The 20,184-nt window shown below is 41.3% G+C and overlaps 1 protein-coding gene across 4 annotated transcripts in view; it reads right to left on the bottom strand.

The window, feature by feature from the left end:
- Positions 1 to 20,184, bottom strand: part of Disp1 (dispatched RND transporter family member 1) — a 144,723-nt gene that overhangs the window by 42,588 nt on the left and 81,951 nt on the right. For 3 of the 4 annotated variants that reach the window (XM_050142851.1, XM_050142853.1, XM_050142852.1), the window contains one exon: positions 3,886 to 4,408. In XM_050142851.1, coding sequence (XP_049998808.1) covers positions 3,886 to 4,408 — 523 coding nt within the window. Of the gene's footprint in view, positions 1 to 3,885; positions 4,409 to 15,878; positions 16,020 to 20,184 lie in introns of those variants that run through there. The other variant, XM_050142850.1, reaches the window with a different exon arrangement.

The raw sequence follows: 20,184 nt of genomic DNA on the forward strand, positions 1-20,184 counted from the left end.
GCATCCCAGAGATTTAGAAATGTCCCGCACCTGGAAGAGATCTGCCTCCAGGAGCATCTCCAGGAGAACAGGGTAGCAGAGCTGACAAAAGCCGTGCCATGCAGCATTCTCATTCCGGAATCCCTGTATCCTCTTCTTCCTCAGCTGAACTGTTCAAGTCTATCACCCACAGGGGCTTTGCTGACATTTCACCGGTTGGGGAAGAGGAGGCAGCTGCTGGCTTAGTGCCTGGCCATGCCACAGTCGAAGTCTATGAATAAATACCCAGTGGCCTGAGGTCTTTTGAGACAGCCCCTAACAGCACTACTGTCCGCAATGTCACTGCCATGAATTACCCAGAATCATTATGCTTTCAAGGAAGCTCAGGGGATAACAATCTTTTTCTCTTTTATTTATTAGTGTGTGTGTGTGTGTGTTGTACAGGTACTTATAGAGGGCTGGATTTCCTTGGTTTTCACGTAGCTGTGAGCTCCCAACATGGGTAGTGGAAACTAAACTTGGGTCCTCTGCAAGAGCAGCAAGTACTCTTAACCACTGAGCCCTCTCTCCAGCCCAACACCACTCTTTATGGCTCTTCATGGCTGTTCTAGAACTGTAGCCTGCTTTAATACCATGCAGCACCAAACCCCAGGCCCTCTGGACACTGTAGGCTCTGTTGTTCACTCAGGACCCCTTTTCCATCTTCTCCATCTCTGTGACTGGCATTACCCTTCGCCTACCTCCTCGGAAAATAAAAATCAGCTGTTGATTCTTCTAGACTCTGCTCTAATGAGTCCCCGAATCCACTAACATCTACTCCCTCTAGAATTGACTTCTTCCTAATTCTTAGTTCAAGTCACCATCCTTCCTATCTAATGTTGTCTTCCTGTCTACCATAGTCCTGGCACAGTTCAATCTGTCTTCCACCAGGAGAGTGAAATGCGTATCATACTATGACTCCTACCTAGGATACCATACTCAATGGATGTCTACTCCCAAAACAAAACAGCTACAGCAGCAGTGTTGGCAAGGATATAAAAAACTGAATTTTGTACACTGCTAGTGGGAATGTAAAGTGGTACAACCATTATGAGAAAACAGTATGCGATTTATTCACAAAAGTCACAACCACTATGGGATTCTGAAATCCCACCTCTGGTGTGGGTATATATACCCCAAACAACCGAAAGAGGGAATTCTAGTAGGTATTTGACACACCCAAGCTCACAGTAGCATCATGCACACAAAAGGCAGTGTCCATATGCCCATGTCCATCATGGATGAATAGATTAACAAAATGCAGCATTCCCATACTGTCACATGCTATGACTTTGTTGAGTCTTGTCAGCACACAAAGTGAAAAACCAGTCACAAATGAACAAACACTGCGATTTTACAAATATGAGGTACCCACAATACTCAAGTTTGTGAAGGAGAAGACAGAATGGTCAAGGCTGGAGGGGAGGAGAAAGGGATGCTAGTGTTTAATAGGTACAGATTTTCAGATTGGGAAGATGGATCTTCTGGTTTGGGTGGCCATGACGCTTGTTCAGTAACATGAAAGCATTTAATAATATTTAACTGAACACTTACTCAAAAATGGCTGAAAGGTATTTTATGCAACTCATATCTGACACACACACACACACAAACACATGTGCACATACACAAAGAGAAACAGAGGCACACAGACAACAACAATGCCTCAGAATGAGCCTACAAAGCCTTGGTTTGCAATATCCTTCAGGACTTGGGCCCAGTTCACCTCTCCGCTTACTCCTCCTCTCTCTTCCACTACAGTCTAGGGATGCTCAGTTATATTGGAGCTGGGCTCATCCTACCTTGCAGCTCTTTGTATAAACATTGTCTACAAGACAACGGCTCTGCTCTCTCTCCACTTGTGTGATTCATCTTCAGCCCTGTGTGCTCCTTCTTGGTAGGATTTATCACAATACTGTAGCTGTTTATTTGATTTACCTTTCTAGTAGTTTAAAGACTTGATGAAGGCAAAAAAGATATTTCGATCTGCTTAGAATGACATTTTTGGTGTGGGCATATACGAGTATTCAATGCATATTGTTGACTATATATGCAAATAAATGCAAGAAGTGTGGGAATCATTCTCGAAGCAGAATAAAGTATACAATATATACAACATTTTCTGCCCAGGAAATCAGCTAGCTTTGCATCCCTCTGTCTAGTTAATATCTAGAGGAGAAGTCTAGGAACTCATTGTCCTACACAATTTGCAGTAAGTTCACCAGGTTGTAGAATCCCCAGTCCCAACCATGGGCAGGGGCGAGCTCAGCCAATTGCTATCAGTTTGCGTTTCAATGTCATTCCACTTCAAGTACACAAGGGAGTCTCATTCCTTTTGAATTAGGTCATGGACAAATGCTAAGTAAAATCCAGAAAATCTTGGCACAATCTGGCACATTGAAAGCACTGGTTATTTGCCCAGAGTTTTAATGCTTTACGACTTACTATATGAAGGTCAGCTTCAACAGCTTCAGTATGTATAATAACTAGCTGTCTCACCTCACACTCTACAAATATATATATATATATATACATATATATATGATGACTTAATCATATAAATACTTATGAGTATGTAATTTTAGAATCCACTAGTTACAGAGCTTAATTCAACATGGGAAGAGTCCAAACTTGATCATGCAGCCCAGAGTTATTAGGACAAATCATCTAAGGCTAGCTTTGGGGGATTCCGTATACTTCTAGAACACAGAGGCTCTCAAATCTAATATAGAAATGTACTTAGAGCCCAAAGAAACATACTGCGCAGACTGCTCCACTTCCTCCCCATGGTCTTTAACCTTTTCTCGTATCTCTGTCACTTCTCCTGAAAGACCAAGAGTAGCCAATCTTGACAACTGCAAAAGCTGACAAAAGTGAAGATTCTCTCCCCATACTGGACCTGGCTCTGAACCGACAAGAGAGCCTGCTGCATGTGCACAACGGATTACCAGTCTGTAGTAAAAATAAACACCAAACAATTAAGATGTCAGGCTGAACAACACTTGCCAGGCACAAAAGAATAAATGCAGTGTGACTATGTGTCCAGGAGCAGGTCAACAGCGCGGCCCTGGCGTGCGATAGAGTGAGAGGCAAAGACTGACAGGGGCGCAAGGAAGTTGTCTGGAGTGACAGAAATGTTGTATGTCATACTGAGATGTGGAAGACGACAAACATCAAAGTGCACCTTAAGCTCTAGTTGAGTGTGTGTGTATGTGTGTGCATGTGTGTGTGCATGTGTGTGAATGTGTGAAGCACACCTTGATTGTAAAGGGAATGTTGTTTTTTTTCTAGTTCATAAAGACTTACTGCCTAAAATCACATAACAATACTTTGCTTATGAAGAACTCAGCACTCTATAAAGCATGCCGCCACTGCTTACCTGCAGTGGCTATGACATAAAAGAAGTACTTCTAAAAACTACATATAAAAGAAAGAGGGATGATGCACAGAGAAGGAAGAACTAATAGTGATAGCAATTCTCATATCACTTTCAATCTACCAGATCTAAAAAAAGTCTTAAAATCCCATGCTGTGGTTTATAGGCTCTGTGTGCTATGGAAGGATATTACTTCCCTCTGATGTCAGTGTACCTACATAAACACTCAAACCCTAAGAAAAGAAACTGTGAGCACACACACATGCACACACACACACACACACACACACACAGTCAATGGATAACACAAATACATTATTTCAGTTATATTTTAGTGGACTTCATACAATCCACAAAATAAGTGTTTATATGAGTTTATTTCCTGACCATTTTTCTTTTCCCTCCTTCTTTGGGAGAAATAAATAGAAGCGGTCATGTTCATATGCGATTAGTTTAACGCTGAAAGCCAACATGACGTCCAGCACACTCACCTGATGATGGCCAGGTGCTGCGGTACAGGCTGATGTTGGAAATGGTCAGGCCACGGGTGATGAAGGCAGAAGGATGGTGAGGGCTGAAGGCAGTGTGCAGCCTGATATACAGGCGAATGGTTTGGACACAGAGATGCAGAGTATTCGGAATGTGGCTGCATGCAACACGAGGCCAGAGAGGAGGATGCTGCAGGACCAGCCTCGGGATGGCACTCTTGGTGACTGTTATGGCTGGTCACAGGGTGATGGTATGGACAAGGGTGGCAGCACTGAGCTGACATCTGAGGTGTTCTTTGGTTGTCTAAAGGCAGAAAGGATGACTTAACTGTGCCATTAAGTTGCAGGCATCCATTTGGGCTCGCTTTTGTTCTCGGGGTTTCTCTGGGTGTGAGCTGCTGGGCTGTGAGGTCTCCATCACTGGTGGTAAGGGGACAGGGATTGGTAGTGCCGGTGGAGATGCTGCCATTGCTCAGAAGCACAGAATCACTCCCACTGATCACAGCCATGCTCCAATATCTTGGCCCTAGAAACAAGAAAGACAGAAAGCCATCCAGTTCTGAGCAGGCAGGAAAATGCATTAATAAACAAGACACTTAAAACATTTAAATGCTGCTCTTGGGAAACGAGGTTGCTGCAGGAATCATGAGCCAGTGTCTGGGGGGGGGGCACCACTGAGCCCCCTCCTCTATCTGTGGCTTCTTCTGTCCTCATTGGCTGCTTTCTCTACCCCACCTCTCCTCTCAGCTCTTGCTGTCTTTTCTTCCCACAGCAGAGAAGATACCAACAACACCTGTTAACTTCTAAGTTAGGAGTGATGGGCAAAATGAAGGGTGACACCAGAGGCAAGCAAGTGTGTGTGTTAAAATAATGTGCACAAACTTAAGGCTGGTTTGTGGCTTAGAAAAATCTCAACAATTTAAGTTATTTAAGTTTTTTTTTCCTCTAAGTTACTCGGGTCTCAGTGTAACAGCAAGTCTATTGAAATAAAGATTAGTTAGTTGAAAATTCTTACAACACAAATTAAAAACACAATACAAAAAAGAGTTTTTCCTTTAGACACACTGTGAAAGATGTCATTAATTTGCTATGTTGTATACAATAGGTAACATTTGCATAAGAAGAATGATACTGTGAGATTTGTTTCACATTAAATTGCCCTCGCCGCCCCCCCCCCCCCCCCCCCCCCCCCCCCCCCCCCCCCGCTTCTACCAAAGGACCTGGGCTTCAATATACAGGAACTCCCTCACATGCTCACAGTACCAGGGACACTTCTGTCCAGTAAACATGCAACAGCAAAACTAGACAACCTGACACCCCACCACACCCTGCAGCAACTGAACCACCCAGTCCATTCTGAGCAATATACACAGAAACAAATATGGAGATTTATAGTAAGAATAGTCAGCAAACACCACACATCTATCCACCCTACACATGGACTCCTTTAGGTCCCTAAGCCTTCGTGTGGCTCCTCCCCACCTTGGACATATACAAATGTCAAGACGTGACCTCTCTTCTGTCTGCATGTGCACGAGTTCCTGCCCACTCTCACCTATGCCATCAACTCAGTAGGGCTGTCCTGAGCATAACCTGCCAGTACCAGAGGATACTCAATACACTCTGATGCAAATCCATTAGTGTAATCTTTATCTTTCAGATAAAAACTCTCACACAGCCAGGCAGTGGTGGCACATGCCTTTAATCCCAACACTCAGGTGGCAGAGGCAAACAGATCTCTATGAGTTTGAGGCCAGCCTGGTCTATAAGAGGTAATTCCAGGACAGCTAGGACTGTTACACAGAGAAGCCCTGTCTTGAAAAACCAAAAGTAAATAAATAAATAAAATTAAAATATCTCACAGCTATGCATAAACTCAACTAAATAAACACCACAAAGTAAGAAATTAATTGCACATTAAAATTGTCTTTACAAATTGTTTTGGTAGAAAATAAAATGTTAAACCTTGTACATATTTTACATAGAAACTCATAAGGTCTGAAAGGTCTTGCCATCACTTTCAAACTAGCCTGTGAGCCCCCAACTCCTTTTGCAAAGGCTACTGAGAAAATTTAAACTATGGTATACGAAGTGGCTTTCTGAGATAAAGGCACCCAGTCTAAGCACTCAGATAACATCCCCACTACAAAGCAATTTGAAGTCAGTGCATTATCTTAATCGTAGAAAGCAAGGCAGTTAGAGGCTAAGGTGATTTGCCAGAGTTAAGTAGTCAGCCACCACCAGTGCCTGCCATCCCACTGCTGCTCACTGACGTTCCTGCTGAGGAAGAACAGAGCTCACACTGTTAACAGAAAGATGGGGTGTGTGGGAATGCTCCCAAGCCCACAAACATGAAGAACATTTCAAGAAGCTTAGCCTTTAAAAAAAAAAAAAAAGCTAGCTAAGATTTAGCTTGTATAACTGGAGCAGTTGTAAGACAGGTTCTTGCAGGAACACTCACTAGAAGCCCTCACTTTCCCAGCTACCATCTGCACCCAGACTGCAAGCCTGCATCCAGGCCTGCAGAGCCACCCTAACGAAAGTATCTGCTGAGCTGAGTGACAGATGTACGGAGGACAAAAGGCACTTCTGGTTTGCACGTTGGTTAACCACATCAGCTGCTGAGAGAGCATTTGAAATAGTCTATTTTTTCATATTTAATGCAATCAATCCTACTGACTAATTGATCCTGTTATCTACCAACATAACTATTGGGTGGGTTCTGCTTGGAAGCATCTGAAGTAAGTGGCTCTACGGTAGAGTTCTAAAGTGAATAGGACCCAAAACAGCTTGACACCTACTTATGATGCCCTCCAGAGTACCCTAAAATTGTCCCTAGATTCTCTGTTTTCCATCGAGTTTTTTTCCTTCTAATTAAATCTCCTTGTCTTTAGAAGAAAATGTTATTTTCTTTATAACCGGAATCACAGCAATCCTTCTCCTTTACTTTTACTGTAACGCATGACCTGTTGTTCTGTAGGAGTTAAAAATGTTTGTATATGCCAAAAGAGGCACTTAATTTTACCAAGTATCTTTTCCCCTCTATGATAAAATGCAGCTTTACAAATGCTGTTTAGAAACGCAGCCTTGTAACCTGGAGAGTTCTGTAACAAAGTAGCCCTAGTCAGTAGTACAGAATGACGTGGACTCAGACTTCTCACTGCTGTCAGAGAAGTGACAGTGCCTTCTCTGATTCGGCTCCTTTAATCATTATCATAGAATGGAAACAACCAATTGGATTCATAAGTAAATAAACACAAAGAGACAAAAACAAACAATTGTTTTAAGAAATATCAATGACTTATTTAGGTTCGATAGCTGTAATGGTTTAGGGGTTCAGATGACCAAAAGAGCAAAGCCTCAATCTGAAGTTAGGAGACACTAAAGCCCATGCTGAGACAGACCAGAGACAAATGGAGGAAGAGAACTTGTCAGATCTAGGATGAAGGGGAACTAACAGCAAAGCATACAGAGCAGAGAAGAAATACAGGAAGTAGTAGTGCAGAAGGAGACTCTAGAAGAGAACAGTGACCAATTTCACGCGTGACACCCCCATGCTAATTGTAAGGGTGGCAGTTTAACTTTTGAGTCAAACATAAAGAATAACTAACAGAGACAGCAGTGTTCAAGCCAGCGCGTTCTCGAGAGCACGCCCAGGAAAGCTTTCTCAGCACCCAAGCCAGCGCGTTCTCGAGAGCAGGCCCAGGAAAGCTTTCTCAGCACCCACGCCTAATGGGCCCTGGCCACACACTCAGTGTCCTCCTTACTCGGCAGGAACCTGAGATGCCAATATCAATCCATTAAAAGCCACTGCTATCACCTCCCCTCGGTGTCTCCGACAGTATTTGTCATGCACTGGGTGATCTAAATATGAAATGATGTTCCTAGTTTTAAAGCCTAAATTGCGTTTTAAGATGGAAACTGAGAGATGTGTAATTGAAAACAAATAGCATGGGTAGGTCTGAGTTTTCAAATTGATTCTACCAGCCACTAACTGAGATGATAGATCAAATTACCTATGTATCCCTGCCACAAAGTCTTACTCTCCTCTTAAATTTGTTTGAAATGCAAAGTGATATGCCTCTCTAAGGCAGCGACAGGGCGCTACTTATCCAAAGCTGAAATATCATCAGCCTCTGGTCCACTTGTGTAAAACTTCAGCTATGTAAGAATGTGTATTCAGATACATATATGAATAATATGCATATCATCAGGGACTGGGCTACAACACTTTAAGGGTGAAAAAGGCAAACAAATTCTAATCAACAGAGAACTTAAATTCTGCCATATCTTGCTAGGTATTACATCAGCCTGGCATGATGGTTACATTTTTAGAATCCCAGAACTTGGGGGCTGAGTTTGATTCCACTGAAGCTACATGACCATAAGTGGATCCTGTAAGGAGAGAAAGAGAGAGAGAAAGAGAGAGGAAGGGAGGGAGGGAGGGAGGGAGGGAAGAAAAAAAAGAAACACCACACAGAGCACAAAACAAAACTAAAAAAAAAATGATTGAGGACTGGACCTAAAGGATGGGAGGAAGCGGGTGGACACCATTACGTACAAACAGCTATTTGTGGGAAACTACTGTTATGAATCAATGTGGTTAAGGTCAGGGGCTGTAGCTCAGTGGTAAAGAGCTTGCATGTGTGAAGCTACAGAACTGCCAGAAAGCAGTCTATGTGGTTAAAATAAAGACGTGTGTGTGTGTGTGTGTGTGTGTGTGTGTGTGTGTGTGTGTGCAGGGTCACCACAGTTTGTGTGCTTAGAATTATATCCTATAAAATACAAAGACTCACACTTCAGCGACAAAAAGAGCACATAATTGAAAATCTTATCACATAATTATGATACAATCTGTCTGAATTTTGGAAATTTATCACTAATACAATATACACCAAACTATACTAACCACACACTCAAAGGATGCAATGGTAGCAAACAATGGCTTCAGAAGAACAAAGGCAGCTAAAGTCCATGAAGCCCATGAAGTTCCTGCTTGGAATTGGAAATCACAATTTCTATCCACCCAGAAAACTGCCAAGTTAAAATCTAAGTGTACTGTTGAAGAGGATACACAGACCTGATCCAATTACCACAGTAACCACTTAGTGAAGACAACACTACCTTAACAAAGACAGGACTCCGCCTGAAGGAACCGGGTCTTCCTGCCATCAGCAGCACAACAGCTCCTCTCTGGGATTTCGAAAGCGCTTTCACATGCATCATCTCACTCCAGCTGATCCCACTAAGAGCCTTCAGGACAACAGATGCGGAAGGCATTACCTAGTCTAGTTGGCAAAACAAAACTTGATATAGAGTCCAAGTAAGGTGCCCGGAGTCACACCCGATGATAAGTGGGGAAACTGGGAAGGCTAATGCCAAGGCTAAGAGCTTCCTGCCCTCTGAAAGCTCAGATGACATGAGTTAGAACTGCACTGGCCCCCAGACTCGTAGCACTAGAGTAAATGGTTAAGACTGCATTCCATTTTGTAACTAATCACACTTTCAGAAGAGTGATGCTCCCTAGAGCACATTCACAAGATTAAAATGCTGAATGTCTGTCCAGTGCCTCCAAACTTAGGGGTCTGCTGGAGATGTGGCTAAAAGACAGGTTCTGAACCATCTACTGGGAGGAGGCAACAAGCCTCCAGCAACATGTCTGTGTTCCTAGTTCTTGACACACACACGCGCGCGCGCGCGCACACACACACACACACACACACACACGCACACACACACACACACACACACATATTCTCCAGGAAGAAGAAAACCTCAAACAAGCCTAGGCAATGGCAAGAGGATGCACAATACTAGGAGGCTGAACTGGAGGGCTCAAGAAACAAACAAACAAACAAAGCATTTTTCTAATTAGGGCAGAGAAAGCCACACATTTTAACATAAGTTCTAATTACTTATTGAGCTTAATTATGGCTTATATCAATTATCCCAAACTAAGCTGTACCCAAATTTGATAAAATTTGACAGAATTTGAATCCCTTTGGTAAAACTTATACATACCTTGCCTCTTTTTCTCCAAATAGAAGATAAGTACACAAAAGGACTTCAAGTTTTTCTTTTCACAAAGGGCTAAAGGTAATTTGGGAGTATTTGTTTCTATTATTTATCAATTTTGTTTTAGTAGGAAATCGTTTCTCTGACACTGAGCAATACTCCCCTAAAATGATGGCCTCGGGTTCTGATCACACTGGCCTCTCAGTGTTTAGAACTGTGGCAGGAGACCACAGCTTCTCTAAATGCTGTGAGAAGCAATGTATGTGGGTCCCGCATCTTCCACATGGTGCTGTTCAGCTAGGGGAGGGGTTAGGAGGACATCAGCCAGGCTTTGTTTCTAGTATTTCTCCTCATAAAGCATTAGTAGAATTTTCAAAATTACTCTGCTGTGTGAAGCACTTTCTCAATACTCCTATGAAGACAGTTTAACCCATTAGAGAGAAAACTAAGTGTCAAAATATGAAAGCCTCATCCAAATCACATGACTGGGATTCAATTCCACACCAAAACTCTAAGGGCAAGGCTTCCCACCACCTCAATATGACTCCAGAGAAATGCCAAGGTCAACCAGTATTTATAGGTTTATCAGAAACTGGCATAAATTCTGGCTGAAGACCCACATGAAACAGCCTCTAAATTCAGTATTTCCCAAGACAGTTTAAAAGGTTACAATTCAACTTTCAAGAGCTTCAGAGACATCTCACTAAATTAGAGGTACTATCCAGGCATTACTACATCACTAACTAGAAGCAAACAAAAAACAAGCCAAAATATCCATCCTTATTCTCAGCTACTACACAGATAATATCAAAATAATGCAAAGCCCATTTCTTTAGTTTAGAGACCTAAGGAGACAGTCTTAGACAGAAGTGTCTTCTTACCTTCTGAGACAAATTAACTTTATTTTTGAGTTCATCAACTTTCTGCCATCAAATTTTCTTTCAATAAGAATATTTATAAATATCTCCACCTAAGCACTGAAAAAATTTTACAGGTTGCCAAGAACCATACTAAAGTATTGTTGCTATTATTCCCCATAAGCGTGAGAGGCAGCATATTCGAAGCCATGTCTTTGGCCTAACCTCACAACCATCTACCTATTCCATGGCCATCCTATCAGAGCTCGTAGGCAGCATGCTTTCCCACACTAGAAGCAGGCGAACTGACTTAGGTGCAGGAGCTCTGAAAGGATTAGATTTTTTTTTCATGAGAACTTGCTGTCTGACTACTAAATTTGTGTATCAACTAGGTAGTTCAACTTATATAATAGCCACTATCACCTTTGAAAGTGAGAAGTATCAAGCATTTTACCATTATATATCCACTCTGGATATGATTAAATATGTAATACATATTGATAAAGACATCAGAGAGAATAAACCATAAATGCTACATATCTTTATACAAAAGTACTGATAGTCTTTATAAAAACTTAATGACATAGGAGAAAATGGAGAGTCTTGGCCCACACTTGTAATGGAACATGATAAAAGCTGAAAACTTTACAAAGATGGGAAATTCACCAGAGCAAATAAGAAAAAAGCTGAACTTAGCTAGCTAGTGATGCACCATTGCCAAGACAGGAATGCATACATGCAGGGATACGTTCACAAGGGAATTCGGGCTTACAGAAACATTTGTTTTATATCCGTGTTCTTTCGGTGTCAGGTCTATCAGGAAAAGACAGGGTGTAAAAATGAGAGCTCTTTCTTAGAATCTGGGACAAAGGATGCTAACTGCTATTTTCATTTAGCATGGACACCTACCTCCCTAAGTATGCACTTCAAGAGTTCTGTCGCACACTGCAGCTATGAAGGTAGTACTTGGAGAAGCCACAGAAAGGATCATACTCACATTGTAAGTGAGCATCATGAGAGAGGTGAGACTCATTGTCTTTGAGTCTGTAGTTCAGAGGTTAAACTACATTAGGTTGGATTATTTTTTATTATTATTACTTTTTAGCTCTAAATCTGGAGTACTGTGTTAATCCATAAAATCAAAACTATACAAATCAAAGCAAAAGACGTTTTCTAACTCAGAAATGTCAAACAATGGTCATTTAAAAAAAAAGGCAAAGTCCTTTTGAAGGTGGTTCCCTAATTCCCACCCCAGCCAAGGCAACATCTAGATCACAAGTGCTAATGGAAATGCAATGAATACAACACGCATCTGCAAAGCCACACACGTGTTCCAACAGTCTCTACCTCGTCTGCACAGCAGAATCACTGCGGCAATGTATAGATTTTTTAATGACAGAAACAGACCCCTGGCCAGCAGTTCTAATTTCATTCATGATGCAATGGTATGGCCATCAGTGATTTTGTTAAAGCTCCCAAGTGAATCTAATATGCAGCCAAAGCTGCAATTCATAGTTGATGTAATTAATGCTCATCAGTTCTTAAAATGATCCAACTGTCACTCAAAATATTCGACATTCAGAAGATAGTTCAGGAAATGTAAACAGAGATCACTTGTTTTTTGGAGAGTTCTTGCACTGGAAGGGTGGAGGCAAGGACAGTACAGAAGAAGCCTTATTAAGACATCTGGGGCACATGTGATGAAGCTCCGACCCAGGATGAACGTAGGCTAGAATCTTCCCAGTAAGCTCACCTTGGGGTGCTTACACACATGATTAGAAATGGGCTAGATTAATATGTGAGAATTAGCCTAGAAGAGGCTAGATAGAAATGGACCAAGCAGTGCATAAATGAATACAGTTTGTGTGTTGTTATTTCGGGGCATAAGCTAGCCAGGCGGCCGGGGTGCTGGGGACCCAGCCCCGCAGCTCCTATTTCAACAAAGACATCAGCATAAATGAGAGACAACTATAGATTCCTGTGTACAATGTACAGAAACCTAAAACAAACAGTCACACAGTCTCGGTGACTTAGGGGTCTACTGAAGGCAGTTTAGAAAGTAACTAATTTGACGAATCAGTTTATTTAATATTCAGGAAAAGTACATCCATAATCATTGTCAGTTTCTAAAGACTCCAGCTCCTCCAACAGAAGAGCATGTTCCCTGAAGTTCACACCAAGAAAGGGGAAATAATTCAGGTTATACTTGGAGCATCTTAAATTCCTAATGCTACAGCCACACAGCCTACAGATGACAAGGATGCTTCCCAACTTCATATATAAGAATAAATAAGAAAAACGAAGTGTTCTGGAAATAAACAGGGCCCATAGAATGTAAGTCTTTGTCTTGAGGTCATCTGAACATCCTCTTTCCTCAAGAAAACTCAACTTGCAACAAGGCAACTGTCTTCTAGAAGTCAGCACTTCCCGACCATGCTGGATCACATCACTGAGCCAGCTAACAGAGAGCAGGCCACAGGCTCATCTGGAGACATCGCAAGGCATGACGCTTAACACTCCACACACTGCAAACCAAACCCTCAGAATTCATCAGCTTGGAGTAAACACCCATCACTGAGGTAAGCCAAGAGGAAAATCTTTCCATTTATTGCCACACTAAATGATGGGAAGATTTTTAAAAGTTATCTCATTCTGTCAAACTCTGGAATTGCTCACCAGAAAGTATTTAAAACTATTTGATTTAATGGTAATGTGTTTACTGAGAACTAAAGTTCCCCTACAAATGCTGTGTCAGTCCCAAGCCCCCAACCCCTGCTGATCTATGAAGATCGAGAAGTAGCAACTCAAGTTTCCAGGGCCATTTCCCAGATGGGTCCTTCCCTGCAAAGTCTGGCCCAGAATGTCCCAAGAGAGTCTCTTAGTTTATTGAGCAACTTGGGAAACATCCCTCAAATCTGTATGAAACACTGATAAGGGCATCCTCCAAAAGAACTCTGAAACTCTGAAACTGTATTAAGCTTAGAAAACACTGAATTTGTAAAGGCTTTTTCTTACTTCAATTTGATCAGTATATTTACTTTTAGTAAAACCAGGGTATAATTTTCATAATGATTTTTCTAGTCCTTACTTAAATTATCACTGCAAATACTCTTGAATTGATACATGTTTAGTGTATGTATCACATGAACAGCATTTACTGTTGAGATGAGATTCTTGTTTGCTTGCAGAAGAAATTAACCCATATTTTTCAGTTCAATAGGTAAATATCCCTACTTAGTGACCTATATGAGAAGCAACTACTATGTGCCTTGTGAGTCTTCTTATAACTCAAATATGAATGCTGGCATTAAAGGATCCTATTTGCCAGTAAGTAAAGTGAGATAATAAAAAGTAAGATGAAGAGAACAACCCACTCCATTTCTCATAGCTGGCATTTATATCTTTATGTGCTATATAAGAGATATATACATCTATACTTATCTATCTATATAATCAATCAACTAAAAAGTATATGCCCATTCCATATCACAAGCAGTTCACTGTCTTGATCTTACCTCCTGGGTTGGGGGATGAACACTACTAGGACATGTTCAGTTTCTGTCCGTGTGTGTCCATGCTCTCCAACATGCACATCTGTGTTCTAAGAGTTGCATTGTGAGAATGCTCAGATCTTAGAGCAGGAAAGACAGGAGGAGAAGAATTGGGAATAATAACCACAGAAAAGGAGCTTTCTCAGAGGTACCAAAAAGGGCAACTTATTCAATATAAGCTACGAAGACAAGCGATTACAGCTGAAGCTTAGAGGAATCAGTCATAAACAGATCACTTTTCAAGCTGCGACTAGGTTAACATGTGTTTCTTAAATGTACTGTAGAACAATCATTTCAGATTACATATTCTTTATAATCTCTACAAGTTATTTATACTCATAATTCTTAATTTCAGGTGTATAATGTAAGCTACATAAAACATGAGACAGTCCATATGACGTGTAATTCTGTTAAGTATTCTAATATTCAGTATTTGACAGTAAAAACATCCTAGTATCACCAATTAGACTGGCAAAACTAAAGAATAAACAAGATAACTTATTTTAGCACACTAAAGAGCAGAACATGCCATCAGGAGTTAGAGGCACGGAAGCAGAGTCCCTGACTCCTGGTCCAGAGTTTATTTCTGGTCTAGTGATGGCCCAGTCGTCAGAACCAACTGAAGCTCCTGCCTACAAACGTTAGGCTCTAGAATCATCCTCTCTGGATAAAAGGAGTATATTTCATTCTTATGTCCACATGGATGCTTCTTGGTTAAAGATAACCCTTAGCAAATCACAAAGCACACTTTGCAAGCCTTGCACTGTCCCTGTTGAAGGCATTTTTGCTCACTAGAGACCACAATGAGAGATGTTAGCTTTCGTTACCACACAGAAACATACTTTGTGAATTAAGATTAGTTTGAACTTTCTTTCTTTTTCCAGTTACATATAAATTATCCATTCTCACCTTAGACAAAAGTCAATACAGAAAAACCTATTTTGCTGCTAACAGGACATTGAACAGCCATCACTGGTACAATTAAAATACATATGAGGCGCAACATTTAATTAGATCAGATGCAGCTCAGAGGAGTACACCGGGCTGAATATCTGAAATGATCCGGAATAAAACTGAACCGGTTGTTGACGCTTAGCTCCCAAGTGGGCTCTGTTCACAGGCTGGAAGACTAATTTACCGCTCTCTAGGAAGACTTAATTGCAGAAGTGAGGAAAGCAATTCCTATGGTTCTTTACCTAGCTTTTCATCAGCTGCTCCTGGCAGGGGCACATTTTCAACCCTCCCTGCCCCCCAGCATTCAGGCAGAGATTAAACAAAACTCTAAAGGTAGGAAACAATATACTCCCCTTTAGACCTTAGGTTTCCTTCCAGCTCCACAAAGAAAGCACATGTTAATAAACTTAGGAATAGCAGTCCCCTCTTCTACTGCACTGCACTACAAACCCAAATGGATGCTGCAAGATTTTTAAAGTAGTAAAACACTACTTGGAATTTAAATTAGAAAAAAAGTACGCTGGCTTTTAAAATACAGCCTTAAAAAACAGGTTCAGTTTAAAAAGAAATTCCTTAAAACAACAAATACCACCTAGAGAAGCAGAAATAAAGGTATTACCTTTGTTAAAAGAAGGGCTCCTGGGCTCAGTTTGATCTGCGAAGGCGGCAGCAGGACTGGCTGGGCTGCAGAGCCCAGCACTGAGAAAGCAGGCACTCCCAGGAGCAGGAGCAGGAGCAGAGCAGAAGGAGTGAGTGACAGGCACACTCAGGCTTTGAATCGGCATGTAAGGGGCTGGGACTTCTGTGTTTGCTCTGGGATAGGACACAGGAGTTTTTCTCCTATTTAACCCCTTGGGGCAAAGTCTTAATAATGGTAACAGCTGGCATACAGAGGGACTTGATCTGAGCACGGAGGTCAGCCAGCCAGGATATGAAGGTGACATGTAATTTCTAGCCTTTTCCTGCTTCTACAGGGAAACTGCAGCAAGGGCTGTTTTTAGTTATAACGTCCTTTGATCTTCTGGATTTAGAGTTACTTAGTGGAGCAAAGCCGTGTTGGCTGATACCGTGTGCTTGCTCAGTCTAGTTTAAGTATTAAAGACTCGATTTTCTGGCACATTAGCTACTACATCTAAACTAACACAAATAAACAGCAATACATGTTTAGTTCCACGTTTGGGAGCTTGTTTTCTTTCACAAATGGCTCTTGAGATCCTGCTTTCAAAGCAGAAAGTTCAGCCTTAAGAAAGGCAGAGTCTTCTTTTTAAAGAAGGAAGTATTAGCCAAAGCAGTGATAAGTGGGTTTTTGTTTTGTTTTGCCTCAGTTCTCCCAAACAAAAATGGCCATTGGCTAGATGGACTTACCATTGCTTTTTATAAATGGATGGCTAAGGATACCAGCATAAAATTCTACACTAAATCTGTATGAAACCCTGTAAACAAATACCATATATTTATAAATGATAGCCTTTTATTGAAACCATAAACTCCACCCTTCATGTCTTTAATAATAAAAATGTGTGAACAGTTCTCTGCCGGGAAATGCTGATTAGTTAAGCACGTGAAGAGTGGATATTCAAGTTTCCAAAGCAAAGGAGAGATAGGTGAAACCGGGTTTCATCAAAACAATGTTTTATACATCAAAGGAAGTCTCAAGAAAATAAAAAGAAAAATGTGTGTGTGTGTGTATAAAATGGGGAAATATTCTCAAGTTGTATACTTGAGTGTCTGCATCCAGATACATGTTTAAAAACAAAAACCAGAAGTCATCCATAAAAAGAAAATCCACTTTAAAAGAGGCCAAGGTTTTGAAAAGTTATCTCTCAAGACATTGAAGTCACTAATATGCATCAGTGATTTCAGGAAATAAAATTAAAACCACAAAGAACTGGATATTATTTCATATCTTCAAAGACGGTCATAACAAAGAAAGAATTCCAAACATCATGAAGATCAGAGAAGCCAAAATGCTTCCATGCTGCTGATGCCGCTGTGACAAGCCTAACAGTCACAGGGACCCACTAAAATCAGAGTCATCACAAGACCTGGCAGCTCCAAGTACAGCTGGTGCCTAGCATCACATACACTATTTCTGGGTTCATAGTTGGTGAAGCTGCCTTTTCCATATAACTTACTTGTCACCCTCCAAATAATCCTCGTGGTATTTTCACAACTACTGAGCCATGCTACTGCAGGGGTGGGAAATCTGACTTGCTGGTACACGTGTCCCGGGGAGACCAAACAGGTCGTTGAATGCCACATTTTCACAGTGTTTGTGCTTTCTGTTTGTGACCTGACTGTTTAAAGGGCACTGCTGAAGAGTTACCTGGGATGCACAAATCAGGGAAAAATGTATATGTGAAATAAATGCTTTCAGGCATAATTGACATTGCTGTTAGACTTGAGTGTTAGTATTATGGAACCAGCAATGTACATCAGGGGAGCTATCTCAAAGCAGAAACACACAAAGCCCGATTTGTACTGATTATTGGATGAGAATGTTTTGAACATGGGCTCGCAGGAAAACAATCGTGAGTCTGAATGATTCCCTGTTCACTTGCTTCCATGACTTTCTGGACTTAACATTCACAAATGATAACTAACTCTATGTACCTAAGAGAACTGAAAACAAGTTCTTGCAAAATGTGGACATAAATACTCAGAGCACCAAAAAAGTAGAAGCAACCTGCATGAGTAACGGATAAACATGTTTCCAATGTATCTTTCCAACACAATACAATTCAGCCATAGAAACAGAGACGTGCATGAAACAGCATGAGTCAACCTTGAAACCTTGTTAAGTGAAAGGCAGAAACAAAAGCTCACATATTCCATGACTTTATTCATATAAAGCGTCCAGAATGGGCAAACCACGGAGACAAAAAGTGAACTGGTGGTCACCCTGTGCTAGGGGTTGGAGCTAGCAGTGGGGACTGGCTGTTTATAGGTATGGAGCTTCCTTCTGAGGGGTGAAATGTTTCAGAAGTAAACAGTTGCACAATCTGGTGAAAATCTACTGGACCAGACACTGAAACAGTGAAGCCCTTGGTATGTTAATTATGTCTCAATAAAAATAAGGAAGGTATAAATTTCTAGCCATTAAGCCAGTAGCTTTCAACTTGAGTGTGCATCAGAATTTCCCAGAGGGCTTTGGACACACAGGTTACTGGGCCATGTCATATGGACTCTGATGCAGAAGGTCTTGGGCAGGGATCAGGGCTGGAGGCAGGCTGGAAAATCTGGTTTACTAGGAAGTATGGGCCAGTGACCAGACCTGTATTTTAAGAAGCACTGCATTAAAGACAATGTCTAGGATCCTAAAGTTAAGTTTTCACCTCTATGTCTCCTAGATTTACCTAAAATACAATCAATGTGGGGGTGCAGTTAGGGGGCATGAAGTCAAGGAGAGGAAGGAAGGAAGCATCTAGTTGAGCAAAAATAAAAGCCTCTGCCTTAGTTGGGTGTCTACTGTTGTGAAGAGACACCATGACCATGGCAACTTTTATAAAGGAACATATTTAGTTGGGGCTGGCTGCATGGCAGCATGCAGGGAGACCTGGTGATGGAGAAGGAGCTAAGAGTTCTGCATCTTGGATCTGCAGGCAATGGAAGGAGACTGTGTACTACAATGGGCATAGCTTGAGCATGTAAGACCTCAAAGCCTGCCCCCTCAGTGATACATTTCCTCCAAGGCGACACCTACTCCAACAAGGCCACACCTCCTAATAGTGCCACTCCCTATGGTCCAAGCCTTCAAACACAGGAGTTTATGGGGGACCTACCTATTCAAACCACCACAGTCCCTAACGTCAAAGTCTGATGATCTGATGTTACACATACTCCAAATACTGTAACATCTAAAAATCCTCAAGAAAACTATATTAGCTAATTTAAAAAGAAGGTTTTTTAACACTCTTTGGTCACCTGACAATATTTTGTTTATTAAAATGACTAATCCCATTTCTTTGTGCTTCTCCTTGCAAGAAATGAAAATGCTTTAGAGCTGGTTCCATACATGGCTTCAGGAAAGTCCATAAAACAGTAACAATGTCACAAAAACCAAAGGCTATCTCCAGCTCCCAAACCTGTACATCTTCATTTGCTTTGTAGCAGTTACTGATTTCCATCTGACCTTTTTTCAAATTCAGACCATGTACAAACAGGTAAGAGAAAGTACTGTTGATATTATCACATGGTATTATGTTTTATAAAAAATATAAAGTACTATTTTATAAAACCAAACATGATTAATTTCAACCCCTTCAGTAGGTTTCTTAATATTATTCAGAACAAAAAGGGAAATACTTGGTGACCTTATGAAGTTCTAATACTATCTGAAAAGTGTTTTACTTTTTATTGTATAATTTGGATAACTTTCTTCTTTGTGAAGTCCAGAGGAGCACAGAAGAGGGCTTAAGGGGCAGGACGGCAGAAGAGGCACACTTGGTACTCTTTCAAAAGTTAAAGAAAGAGCTGTTCACCGACACACTCCTTCCCGGCTGAAGCTAGAGCAGAATGCAGCTTTGTTACCTGACACTTATCACCACCGACTACTGCCTGTTCTCCGTATTGTTCAGTGTCAGAATGGCAATGCCTGGGTAAGCCGGGAGGCAACAGAGCAATGTGTCACAAGGTGTTCTTTCCGTTTGGTCAAGTCAATAGCTTAGTAATTTGTGGATATAAATTCAGAAAAGCAACCCAAAAAAGCAACAGACAGGACTGCATGCATGTGTATTTTAGTGTTTCCGGCACACAGATTATTAGATACCCACTAGAGATCTTGACCAGAAGCCACAGTTGCTCAAGGTGCACCACAGTTCAGGAGGCAGGCAGTAAACACCCAGAAAACAGGCTCGGCTTTCTGAGCTCACAACCTAGGAGTAGTCACTCCGTCCAGATGTTACATTCTCCGTCTATAACATTTA

This window comes from Alexandromys fortis, unplaced genomic scaffold (assembly GCF_014885135.2).
Source record: "Alexandromys fortis isolate MF-2015 unplaced genomic scaffold, M_Fortis_MF-2015_v1.1 scaffold_51, whole genome shotgun sequence".
In the NCBI taxonomy this organism is placed as follows: domain Eukaryota; kingdom Metazoa; phylum Chordata; class Mammalia; order Rodentia; family Cricetidae; genus Alexandromys; species Alexandromys fortis.